This window comes from Vanessa atalanta, chromosome 19 (assembly GCF_905147765.1).
Source record: "Vanessa atalanta chromosome 19, ilVanAtal1.2, whole genome shotgun sequence".
In the NCBI taxonomy this organism is placed as follows: Eukaryota; Metazoa; Arthropoda; class Insecta; order Lepidoptera; family Nymphalidae; genus Vanessa; species Vanessa atalanta.
The window spans coordinates 6,560,631-6,574,820 of record NC_061889.1 but is presented as its reverse complement, the minus strand read 5'-3'; the positions used below and the strand labels follow the sequence as shown (position 1 = coordinate 6,574,820).

General features: G+C 31.8%; 1 protein-coding gene across 1 annotated transcript; it reads left to right on the top strand.

Annotated features, from left to right (window-relative positions):
* The first annotated feature begins 303 nt into the window (after positions 1-303).
* Positions 304-13,592, top strand: LOC125071288. Its single transcript, XM_047681466.1, has 6 exons — positions 304-442; positions 6,124-6,204; positions 10,670-10,756; positions 11,427-11,675; positions 11,911-12,052; positions 12,684-13,592. Exons 2-6 carry the CDS (start codon positions 6,127-6,129, stop codon positions 12,896-12,898), a joined length of 771 nt encoding a protein of 256 aa, XP_047537422.1. The 5' UTR covers positions 304-442; positions 6,124-6,126; the 3' UTR covers positions 12,899-13,592.
* Positions 13,593-14,190: the final 598 nt, after the last annotated feature.

Below are 14,190 nucleotides of genomic sequence, written 5' to 3'. Positions count from 1 at the left end.
CAGAGGCCGCAGATTTAATTTTTAACGAAACATGTTCACTTTATAAATGGTGAAATCACACATTAGGAAATTTATTATCAGTCTTAATTTTTAAAGATTTTAATTATACAGCAAATAATAGATAACTTTCCCCCTTTAAATTAAATATTACAATTACTTTGGCAAACGTGTAAAATATATAATAAATTGTAACCATTATGAGGCTATTACAATGTTTTAAAACATATCAATAACAGTAAGCTCTAGTCGTTTTATACTCTGACATAAACGCACACAAACAAACATAATGCATGCGTACGAGTTACTGCGTAGTCTCAACACTGCGACCGGAGCAGTTTTGGTGTAATTTTGACGGCGTCCATATTTACGGAGTGATTTTGTTATTCTTTTATATTATTTATTGTTGCTTTGTGTATATTTGTGTATAAATCGAAGTAAATTGGTAAGTAGCATTATATTATCTTCATACCAATACAAATGTATCACTTAATAATAATAAATGTTATTTCATACAGTATTGAACAATTTATAGCGACTCGTGTAGAAACTAAACTAATGTTTTGAACATAACATGCATTACTATACAAACGTTATATTCGATTTGACTGGATATTATTATTATTTTAATAATAATTATATAAATAACGAATACTATTAAAAAAATAATTATTATCATATATTTAGATAACTACGATTATTTACATCGTTGCCTTAGCGGATATATTTATTGCCAATTATAATCTGGATTATATACCAGATGCAACGGGACCCCTTTTGCAATCAAATCGTTAGTGCAATTCCGGATATGTTACAAATATGGCGGTTTGACAGTTCACTAGATAATACTAGAAAATAATAGCGCCGAGGTGTTACATGTTATTGCAATTAATTAATAACTAATTAACACTATTGGTTAGCAAGAATTAATTAACTTAATTTTTAGATTAATAATGACGTCTGAATTTATAGTGTGAATTATGCACGTGAAGTAAAGGCCTGTTAATATTCTACTAGTGGGCAAAGGCCTCCTCTCCTCTTTCGAGGAAAAGGTCTGGAGCATACTCCACCACGTGCGGGTTGTTTGGTTGTACGTGGGCGACTATCATACACCGCATATGTGCAGATTTCCTTACGATGTTTTCCTTCACCGCCGAGCACGAAATGAATTAATAATACAAATTGAACACTTCTGTGCTTGCCCTGGGTTTGAACTCAGAATCATCGGTTAAAATTCACATCTTGTAACCACTGGGCCACCAGGGGTTACATCATTTAGGACATAAATAATTGATAAAAATTGAAGCAATCTCTTAATCTTACAGTAAGTCGACATTATTCTATCACCAAAAGATAATGAATTATTGCCTTTGACATATTCTATTGCCTTTTCTAGTATCAAATGAGCCTGTATAATTACAGACATAATTGACAAACCTCTTAGAACCAATGATCGATATAAACAAAGATTGTGATATTCAATATTTAGGTACCTAAACTAACATCACAAAACGATATTGCTGCCTTCTTAATTAAAGAAATAAATAAATAAAAATAGGGGTCACGAGACGCTCGGCTCGGTCGAGATGTGAAGCAACAAAACTGATTATTTTTTAAAAATAATTTAAAATGAAAGAAAAACAATAAACCATTTTTTTATATAAGAGTACCTAAATTCACAATTGATAAAATTAAAAAATCTTTGCCAGCAAGAGCCAGCTCTTGGTCTATAATTTTATTGCGATATATTATATTTAAAAAAAAAAAAACAGTCAAAACGCATTTTCGTGTCTGTCAATGCTGTGACGTTATCTTAATTCATCATTAAATGAATTCATTGAAGTCGCTTGTTAACAAATAGAAACACCTTGGGTTGTCTATAAAGATATGCACTATCCCCATTGATCACGTATCACTGGTTTTCTTAAGACAATAATCATTATTGAACAAACAAATAGCTAGGTTATATAGGTTTGAACTTAGTCGGCTTAGTCTGTAGGGTTGGTAGACCTATTCTAAGATGGAAAAAAAAAATATTATTAGCATACGCGGAGCCAAAGCATATCCTACAAGGTGTAATATGTTGGCATATGATATTGATTTGTCTGCCTTGTTAATATAGAGGCTAGTATCACATATATGTGGGATTATTGTGAGCGAAACGTTTTATAAAGTAATATTTTTTTAATAATTTCGTAATTAAAATTAACACGTCTTACATCGGGTTACATTCTCCCATAGCTGTCTAGTGTCATCATACTTATTAAAAATATATCATCTAGTAAGGAGGTGTAACATTAAAATAATTAACCTAAATATTTTATTATACCACGTCTAAAGTAAATCACCGAAACATCGCGGAGTCTGGATGTTGGTAGTGGCGGTTACTCCCGCGCCTTAAGAACGACTAAAAGCCGGTACGGGAACTCTTTCTAGTCGCATCGGACTTGCCGACTCATCAGATTATGTGTGCGAGACAATAGACAGTGCAATTATGTTTGCACACACATTTGTACTTTATAATATTTGGTTGTGTTTGTACTTTATAATATAATATATGGTTGCATAGTTGGTTTGTTTTTTTTTTATAAGATAAGTAGTCGGTCGGCCAAATGGTAAATGGTCACTACCACCAAAGGCATTAGCACCATCTACCATCTATCCAGTAACTATATACCATTCCTCAGAGGTAAGGTAAGATGACCTTTATTGACATTAATTAATGTTACAAATGCCTTAAGTCGGATTACAACAATTTTACGAATTATTCAATAAACAAAAAGTACTACTTTATTTTCTTTTTGTTCCTTTGATCTTGTTTGAAAAGTCTATATGTCTATAAATCTAGCCACAGCAGCAAAAACTTTTTTAGCATGGTTCATGTTGAGGATTGGTTGATGTATCTCGCAGTGTCAATTCCTTATGGATTGCCGTAAACAAATTCCAAAGAGAACGTCGATTATTCTAGAACATATCAACTTCTCACGCTTGGAAGCGCATCGACAATACTTGCTATCTCTGGCATTATCAAAGTTAATTACATAGATGATGACTAGCTAGAGCATTTTACGCCATTTTGTTCCTTTATTGAAATATAATAACAATAGTAGTGAAATTGCTAATCGTCCATTTGACTGACTGACTTCAGATGAAAAGGGCTCATAGGAATTCCTTATCCTAGCAAAACATAGATTGACTCGTCTGAATGACTTATTGTGTTAACACCGATTGCAAATTTACAAATTTCATTAATAAAAAAAAAATGATGATAAAACAACTTGGGAATGAAACGATCGCCTCCTGGCTTTTTTCTTTCTTATATTGAATATTTGCGTAGAATTTCAAACTGTCAAAAAAAAATCAAATTTTTTTCAGGTCTAGGTATTTTTTTTAAAGCCAATAATAGTTTTTTATTTGAAAATATCCTAAATATACTAATGAAATAAGTAGTATAAAGTCCGTAGTGATCTTTCCTAACCGCGTATACTTCGGAGCTGAGTTTACCTTCAAGAATGGACAAATAAGAAGTCCTCTGAAACTGGGAATCTAAAGTAAATCCTAAAAATACATTTTAACATCCCGCTGGGAGTCTCGGGTCTCGAAAGTATATAAAGACCGGGCAGCTCTTTTTGTAGAACGAAAACTGTTTTAATCATTGCGACGTTACCTCAAAGTTATCGTCACTTATAAAATGTGTTTTATTCATTAGAGTGAACATGAGAATTAATGAATGAATGCTTGTTAATATTAATTGAACTGCGACGATTTAATTTTTCTACTTAATTATGCCACAAGCATTAATAATGTAAATTTTATGTATGCCCATTCATAAATAAAACAATATGATTATGAATATGTGGAATCAGTTCAACTATTATGCAAGAACAAACTCAAAATTAACTCTAGAAATGATATATAAATCTTAATAATATACGTTGTTCGAGTAAGCTTTTATAAGCACTTTCGAATTGTCATTTTACGGAATCATGGTTAATGTATAATTGACCTCGATTCGGGATGTAGATTCTATTGAGAAAAACCGCAAAAAATACTCTTTATAAATTCCGTTGGAATTTATTATTATTATTACATAAATACATACTTATTTTTTATGAAATGGATAGGCACACGGCAAATGGGCCACCTGATGGTAAATGGTCACTATCATAGAAATTTACTTCATTCTTTACATAACCAATGCGCCACCAACCTAGGGAACTAAGTCATTATGTCCCTCGTCCTTTAGTTACTCTAACTCGTTCACCCTTCAAACCAAAACACAATAATATGAATGGGTGGTACCTACCCAGACGGGCTTGCTAAGAACCCTACCATCAAATGGCTCATATTTTATACAATAAGTGCTTGTAAAATGAAAACAAAATTGAGGGCAGGTTTTTGTCAAACATTAGAGAACCATTATTTTTAGTTTAATATTTGTTCACTGGACATTATAGTCCAAAGTCCTCTCCCTATTTTTATGTTTTGGTTTTGATACGGTTCTCGTCACTTGACGAAGTGATTCGTGAGAAATAATCAGGTGTATAATTCATCATGACTTTTGATCAAATTGGCTGAATAATAATAATGATGGCTGAGGATTACGTAAAAATCATGCTGACGGGGAACTTTACTGACAGGCGCCGCTCAAACCACATTTACCTATTATGTATTACGATATAATCATATTATGTTACCCTTATTGTGCCCATGGACGGGTAGCTCGAATAATATAAAAAGGTTATCAGCAATTCCATATATACTTATTTAAATTAACGATTTTAAGAGTTGGAACATTACATACATTAACAGCCTGTAAATTTCCCACTGCTGGGCTAAGGCCTCCTCTCCCTTTGAGAAGGTTTGGATTAAACTATACTTTATGTGTTTCATGAATGATCTCTTTAAAAGTAAAAATCCGCCATGGGATATTTTTTTGCCTTAAATATTGAAATCTTCGTGTATTCAAATATCCGTGCCGTATTGTTTCTACTGTTCTCTAGCATAGCTTAACACATTTTAAGTGGTGGATAATTTGGTTGACTGTATTTTCAAAAAATTATGAATGAGGTCAGTTCTCAAGGATGTATGAGTTGATTATCATGCACGCGTTCATTGAATCCAAATTGATTGATGACTACTTCAATGAAGATTGTAATAGGTTTATATACCTATTTCTGCTTTATATTTATTTATTATAATAATTCTTAGAATTAAGATAAAGGTTATAGTTTGATGATTTTTTCATCAGAATATCTTTAACGCTTAAGTTGAATTAAGACTTAAGACCTTTTCTTTTGAGAATCTGCTCCAATACCGGTTGTAGTACAAAAGTGGCTCTTTTCAATCGTCGTATATAGGTTGCCCTTAAGATGCCGTTGAAAATGAGATAATTATTAAACACAAATTAATCACATCAGAATTCAATGCTTCTTGCCCGAGTTTGTATAGAATAAAATATTGCATATATATCCTGAAACTTGGCCAAACAAGTCCCAGCCCATTGGCCAACTCAGCAAATTTTTAAAACCGATTTTTTTTTATAAATTATTTAATATTAATGGTTTGACATTTCATATTATTTACAAATACACGAAAAATCCTTTAACTAATTTTATTAACGTGTACGTGAGGCGTTGTTATGGATAATTAACCATGTATTCCAGATTGATATTTTTTTAATCACCGCATAACTTTTTACCCGCAACGTAAATCCATAAACAGTTTTATTTTATACTATTAATAGATATTATAGATCAGAAATAAACTGTTTTATAGTTAGTGATGTGTGAAATACACATATGTACATCGATTATGTTTTGACTTTAATAAAATCGAATAAAATCGAGATTATATGTTTATATTTAAATTATTTACACATTTAAAAAAAATAAATAACAAAAATATTTTCTTATTAAATATAAATTATTATTAAAATAAATCAAATAGTTTTAATGCTTCTTAACTTAATTTACATAAAAACAAAATAAAAACGAGTCAATTGAAAAGTAATCATTCAAAGAAATTTTTTACTGTCTTCCAAAGTTCCCTTTTTTTATTTTTCAAATTCAAAATCAATTCGATGGTCATTGTGTTTAATTTTAATTCAACTTATTTTATCCACAGATAATGAAAATCTTGAAAAACGCATTTTGTAGCGGAGAAAATCTTCGCGCTAAATGTTTCATAATTGGATACTTGAACCTCGTAAGTAAAATACTTCAATTAATACAGTACAATTACAAAAACACCTACAACAAGAGTTCAATGGACATAAGTATAGCTCAATCCTAACTAATATTATAAATGGGAGAGTGAGTTAAAAGACATAAGGGGACTGAACGCCAATCCCCTTCAAAACGCTGGCAACCTAGTAGTGTATATAAAATGTTTAAAAAAAATAAGGTATTTGTATAATGTAAATTAGAATTAAACGTTGGATTAATTATTGGTTTCTAAGTCACAATTAATTACGTATATTTAAAAATACTTAATTCTTTAATAATATTTCATTATAAAACAAATCGTAATTATGAAGAACAATGGGACTTATTTATATAGTCCTGATTAATTTATTTTCTATATTCATACGGATATATAATAATTACACCGGTACACAAAATATTTTTTATTATTTGTTTAATTTAATAAATCTTATAATTCTGAAGTTAAAATAAAACCCAAATGACAGATTCTCCTATTCACATTACACGAGTGACCGTCTTTTATTTTTTTTTCTAATTTTGCGCGGGAAAACATTTTGTTTTATTTTTAATGCCATACGAATGACGTTCTGAAATCGATTACACTTATTTTTATGAAATCAGATACAATAATAAATTCATTATTAAATATATAATTATAATATAATAACATATAAATGAGTATTTCTGACATATATAACAGCAAGTGAAAAAGATCTATTTTAAGACGAAACTCTAATGACAGTATAAAAAATCTGCCCTAAAAAACACTCGTGTGCCAAAGGATATGACAATACGAGTGACTTTACACAATGACACATCTTGAGAATGAACGATCACCTCTAGACAATTTTAAAAATAATGCTTTTATATAAGTGTTAGGACTCCTCTCGCGTCAGAGGTATTAATTTCCGAACCGATAATGGATTTTTGACAGTCAATAAGTCAATAATTTCACTCTGTGGAACATTCGCCGACAGTTTTCCCAAATCGATATTACTTGGGAGCCTTTTAAAATAAAGCCTACTCGTTTCATAATGGCTAGCAATGCACATGACGTTTACCTTTCGGCGTTGCTGTCCATGGGTCATGGTAGTCACTTTGCAACGGGATATCATCTTGCTCAAATGGGCACGATGCTCATGATGTTTAATGAAGATCTTGTACGTGGTAAATGCTACATACGTCATAAAATAAAAATAAACATTTTGACCCATTCGCATGAACCGCTTTGCTACCTCATTTCTCATGCGTATAGCCAAGTGGAATGTCCGGCATCTGTGTTTCCTGAGCATTACAATCCGAATATCTTTATAAAGGCAAGTGTGAATAAGAAAATCTTCTAAGCAAATGCGTTCCATAGTGGACTATATCAGTACTTATTCTTGGAAAATCTGGTTAATCATATTTATTGACAAAATAAAAAACTGACCGGTAGATGTGAAACCTCAAATTGATGGTTATTGAAATAACTCATAATTAAAGATGAGCACGTCTTTAGGAGACTACTTCCACATATAAGCCTTTTATATAGGATCCCGCGTCTAGAGTAGCGCATGAGAATAGTAAAAAATCTATATATGTACATATATACAGTATTCTTGAGTAACAAGAAATGTGAAGCAGTTTCGTAGAAAGTTCTTTGATTTTTTTTGGCTAAAATTTCAAAACTCTGACCTGTAATTAGATATCATGAGGACGCGATCAATGTACACCGTTCGATAATAGGTTAGTAATTATAAAAATACCTAAGATATTTGAGATGATTTTGAAAATGAAATTATTCCGCCATTAAGCAACATTTTTGGGATAACTTACGTCAGTTTTAATAACAAACACTAGTGATTTGCATATTAGCATATCAATGCATTTGCTTTTTGGTAAAAAAAATACCTGTCGATATCGATATACGACTTTACGTAAGCGTCACGCTTCAAAGTGTCACGTGTCATGTACATTCATGTTCAATTTCAAGGTTAAAACGTTTCAAGGTACGTTACAAGCAAAATACGATATAATGAACATAAATATTTTCATCCAGTTATTTTACTGAATGATCTCGATATAGATTTATTTTATCATTAAATTTGATAATGTGTGCTTCGATCTAGAACATTACAAACGATCACATGAAATTTATCCTAAATATAAACGCCACAATTACTCATAAAACGGTACGGTACGGAATAGTAACTAGAAATGCATCACGGTAACTACCTATTTCCAATTTTATTAATAGTTTGATAAAACAAAAACAATTTGAAATTCTAAATATACTAGTCGTACGTATATATGCGTAGTCGTATATTATAATACGATCAATAAAGATGGTATCGATTGCTTTGGATACTAGTATCATATTCAGTTAGTATTACAAATAGCCGTGTAATTGAAGATATGCAACGTGTAATAATAAACTTCAAACATGTATGTTTGGGTTTTATACACTCGATCTCATACGTTTTCTATGTAGCCTACATAAAATTTGCCCATGATTTTTAAAAAAATGGGTTGTTCTCAACATGTCCGTATGCCAACTTATTTTGTATTATTACGTTTGGTTGTATAATTATACTAGATTCCGTCGCGTCTACGCTCGACTGTGATTAGGATCGGGACACATGTCAGGTATCCTATGTCCTTTTCAATTTTTACCATTGTTTTACAACTTGTATTGTACCGCAAAACAGCAGTACTTGTGTTCCGGGTTGAAGGGTGAGTGAGCCAGTTCAACTACAGGCACAAGAGCCATAACATCTTAGTTCCCAAGGTTGGTGGCGCATTGTTGATGTAAGGAATGGTTAATATTTCTTACAGCGCCATTGTCTATGATATATGATATCAAAAATGTTTCGCATTTATCATATTAGTGATATTATTTGTTATTATAATTGAGAGCCCAGAGATGGCCTAGTGGTTGGAGCAAAAAATTCTTAAAAACCCGAAGATTGAAGTGAAACATCGTGAAGAAACCGTACAGTTACAGTAGCAACCCGGAGTCTTGAAGTTATTTGCATACACTTTTATATGGAACACATCTAAAGTCCTTAACACTGCGACTGATCTTCGGTCCGATTGTCATCCCATCGGATCTAGAATATGAAATAAATAGTTTATCCTATACATATATTAAAATGTTTGGTTATTTTATGACAAATTAATCATAGCAACACTGATTAATTTCCAATAATTCCACGTCAAACAACCCTTAATTAGATTAGATAAACAATATTTTATCAACTTCATTGCCTAAATAAGTCTCGGCTTGAATTTGTGTTATGATGAACTAGATAACAAAACATCTGCTTATGTGTGAAGTCTATAATAAGGCGTGGAATATTAAAATATCGTTATTCAGTGTGCCAAATTAAATATTAAAAATAAATATTATAAAGAGCTTAAAGAAATATTAATTACTGAGTTTCTCCTTCGTTGAATCTATATTCAAAATCGATGGTACATTTACGCTAATTATATAATGACAATTCAAAAGTATTCGTAAGAGTATTTAAATAAAGCGATCAATCACAGCGTAGGCCGTTCAATTTGTGTTATCGTTGGTGAAAAATATTTGTATTGGCGATAATATTTGTTACGGTTCGAATATTTGTCATTGTGATTGCTCGAATTTAAATGTGACGGTTCTTGTCAAGTACATTAGTCTCGTTGGCCTAGAATATAGATTCTAAAGTCCTGGGTTTGAATCCTGGACTGCTGGTCGTTGGCAGAGTTACCTTCCTGTGCCTGGGAAAATAATTTAAGCCAGTCTGCACCTAATCTCTTTTTCTAACGAAGTTCTGTTGCGTTTTGAAAGTAATTCAATCAACTCTTCACCTGTGTTTGTACAAAAAAAACTTCTGGAATTATCTCATGTACAGTCGGCAATTCCTCGAGAAGAATGTATGAGGCTAAAATATGACCTTAAAGAAATTATCAATACAAAACGTTTGAGGCACGTGCACGCTGAAATTCAAATATTTTGGTTACCAAAAAATATTTTTGAATGTGATTTGCAAGCCGTGAAGTGAGAAGGCAGAGAAAAGGATATTAATGTATCATTTCGTCGATCGAAAAGGCCGTCTATCACTTTAAGACAATTTACCGTTAAGTGTTCGTTATTATAAATAATTAAAAAAAAAAACTATTAAAAAAAAAACCCGCTGAGTTTCTTGCGCCAATTCTTCTCAGGTCAGAGTATTTTCTTTTCCGAACCGGTGGTAGTGTTTAATTTGACAAACAATAACTAATTGTAATGCTTCTACACTGAATAAAGGAATTTGAGTTTAAGTAGGCACTAGGCCAACGAAACAGTTCAAATATGATGAATTATATGTTAGATGATAGACAGATGCGATAATAGTATATTATATATTGAAACAGGTAGAAGGACAGCTCCTTATCGCTCAGTAGGTGTATATTTCAGCAATTACAATCATTCCATGGTTTGCATTTCATGTTATTGTTCGCAGATCGCCAGTATCATTGACATCGGGTGTCATGTTCTCATCGTGGCTATTGTATCCAACGGCTTTCAATGCGATGTTGACAGAGATATCGTAAGTTTGAATGCCTTACTTTGTATTTTGCTGTGAATTAATTAAGACTTGGTAAACTTGGGTAATATGTATAAGACGTCCGCAATAACAAATGAGTTTGGTTCATATATAGTCTATTCCAACCACAAAAGGACAAAAGCAAAATTGACATTTGACATCGAATTGACGCGGAGTCATTGGTCAAGAGCGTTAATATAATCTATGATATTTATAATGGATTTGCGAAAAGATGGCGTTTTGAAGTTCGGTGAAGATATTATCGGATCTTTTTCGCAAGTAAAATTAAAGTGGATGTAATTAGTTAATTCCTACTTCGATTGGAATAGATTATAATAACTTTTGTGTAATAAAAAAGCCAAGTTTCCATATTTGAAATTTCCTGACATCAATTGCACTTAATGTAAATATTTGGCGTCAAAACCAACTTTTTTTCAAATTCATGCACACTTGAGCGCAAATTATTCTGCCAATGTTAACCGTATTTATTTAATTATTATGGTCATAACAAAATACATAAGCATTGAGAGGCAATGATGTTATTATAATTGATTTAAAATATTTAATTTCGGCAAAACATTCAAATGGGCTGCATGTATCGAAAGTGAATGTATTAATTAACCATAGCATGTTATTTGAGCAACTTTAATAAAAATCTATTTTTTTATTCTAGCTACGATCTATCGACTGGCCATGGCTGGAACCATTATTGCTGATCGTGAATATTGGTACTCATGGCTTTTACCCATTCCCTCTCATCCTCCCATCCTACAACAACTTCCATGTTGATTACATGCCTATCCCCACACAACCGAGGTGCTATCCCGGGATGCTGCATCTTTACTTGATTGACATTCTCAACTGCTTAATCAATGTCATCTGGCTCCAATTCGTGGTATCGTTTGTCTCCGCTGTTCATAAGGTAAATAATTTTATATAAATATTACATTTTAGATATTTATGTTCTATTTACATTTTTTTTTCGAACACCTCACGCCCTGCCTTTCAATTCATTCACTTGTAAAATAACTAAAATTGAAACCTACATTTTGAAATTTTGAAAATATCTTCTATTTTGTCGAATACTCCACACTTCGATATTTCCTACTTATAGTCATATGAGTTATTGTTAACTTATTTTCATTTTATATTTATAGAAAGATCCAGAACCAATGCGCATGTTCTTTGGCCTGTCTTTGGTGAAACTTGTGCTCCAGGCTATGTATTTCTTCGCCCGGCCTAGCTTCTGCAGAGACTTATCTACGGAAGCCTATTATTTCATCAGTGCTTTGGATGCTTGTAAGTTTTTATTTTTAATAAAAATCTGTGCCCGAATGTTCTTTGACTAGACTAGACGACGCAAGTTCATTGGATAATATTATGAAAACCGAGCGTATCATCTCTTTTATACCTATGATGACGTCATCCAACCATTCTTGAACATCATAATAATTACTGTAAAATTAGTACAGCTATTTGAGTAACAAATGATAGGTAATAATTCCCTAGGCACGTTCCTAGAAGAGTTTAGTTTACAATGACACGTTTACATGAACAAATTAAAGAAGTCGCTTTATTTGTTCATCGTACAAACTTGAGCACGCTTGGTTGGAAGGCTTGTAGTATACTATTATTATACTAGTATTCTAGCCTACTCCAAATCTGTGATTACCATCGCTTTAGATATTAGCACTATGAGGATTAGTAATCATTATTTTACATATTTAATTCAATATGGCTGACTCTTGAGTTTGTTTGAAACCTAACGACCAAAATTATTGGTGTTAGTCAATAAACTAACTGATAAGTTGATGAAACCTACCTAGAATTGCTTGCCATACCTCGAAACGAATCTCTTCAAATGAAAGTTATTTAATCAACTTTTCTTGATATTAAAAAGTTTTTCATGTGTTTAAACTTTTTTTTTTAGGCGTCGCAATCATCTTCTTGACGATCATCAACGCATACGTAGTTCAGTTACGTAATGAGAAATTACAGAACAACACCGACCAGCCGCCACCTTACATCGAATGTCTCATTAACGGACAACCAACGCGAGTTGATGAAAAAAGAGATGCAGTTCTAGTTATCGAAGAAAAGAAACCTGAATTACCAATGGAAACAGAATCACAGGAAAGATGTTGATCTGATAGCTTTTAATATTTCATTGGTTGAATTACAAACGACGTATCTACACTTTTTGAATTTGAAATTGGAATTCGTAACGGTTACTTTATGATACAATGAGTATTGATATCTTACTGATAATTTAACGGCAATAGTCTGTGTCCTTGTATGCTTATTACTTACCACGCTGAAACGGCTGGACGCAACTAAGCGTAGTAATCAGTTCTATCCTTTGTTTACTAGAACTTGGATAGTTTTATTTTAATCTATATTAATATTATAAATGCGAAAGGAACTCTTGTGTGTCTGTTACTCTTCCACGACCAGACCACTGAACCTAATGACAAATACCTAGCAATAACAGTTTTAGAATATTTTTTAAATAATTCAAATAGGCTATAAAAGAAAACCTTACATTGTAAAATTAAAAAAGATTCTGTAAAGTTTTGTATTTGGTAGTTACGACGTTTGATAATTTAACCATACAACATTATAGTTTATAGATATAAGTTACGTAAGGGTATAAACACCAAATCTAAATGCTTAATGCCAAGTTTCCTATAATAAGTGTCTTAATTATAATTTATCTGTTATTAATGTAAAATATTTAAGCCTCAACTTAGCTTTACACGTTTGTTAATGTGACTGTATGACTAAACTTCTTATGGTATTAAATTATTAAATTGTAAGTTAAATTGGCATATTTAAATAAATTTAAAAATAAATAGTGTTTTTTTATTTATTTTAGATGTAATAATAATAATTAATAAAAACATGAACTATACTAAACCTAGTAACGCAGTGCAACTTGAATAAGTATTTATATTAATATATATCATTCCTAATGTCTTTTCTCGTCATTCACCTAAGTTAAATATATATCAATTTAAATGTATTTGGACAATAGTCAAAAGTCCTCCCCTCACCTCACCTCACCACGCCTCACGCAACACTCCACTTCGCTTCGCTCACAAACTCTTTTCATCTCACCTCATAATATCACCGTTACAATAAGAATCCAGAATCAAAATTCTGGAATTGGTAAAAATTGACTGAGCGGGTTTTTTTATTGGGGTGATATAGTTATTTAGGAGGTGGATAAACGGCGTAGACTTTGCTTGATTACGCAATATGATCCACGCGACTTTTGCCCCCTTTGCCCTATGGTTGCGCTGAAGTGACATAGTCTTGTCATAGTCAGATATGATAGGCAGTAGACATTAAGGAAAAAAATAAAGAAAAAAAAAATTAAAACTGTTAAAACTATACAAATAAATAGGAAATATACCCTATATTTCATATTTATTTGT

What these genes read in the sequence shown, in the direction of transcription:
- LOC125071288 (XM_047681466.1), top strand. Translation starts at nt 6,127, where the DNA reads ATGAAAATCTTGAAAAACGCATTTTGTAGCGGAGAAAATCTTCGCGCT. An exon ending in TAATTGGATACTTGAACCTC is followed by an intron (nt 6,205 to 10,669) that starts GTAAGTAAAATA and finishes TATTGTTCGCAG; the next exon opens with ATCGCCAGTATCATTGACAT. An exon ending in CATCAGTGCTTTGGATGCTT is followed by an intron (nt 12,053 to 12,683) that starts GTAAGTTTTTAT and finishes TTTTTTTTTTAG; the next exon opens with GCGTCGCAATCATCTTCTTG.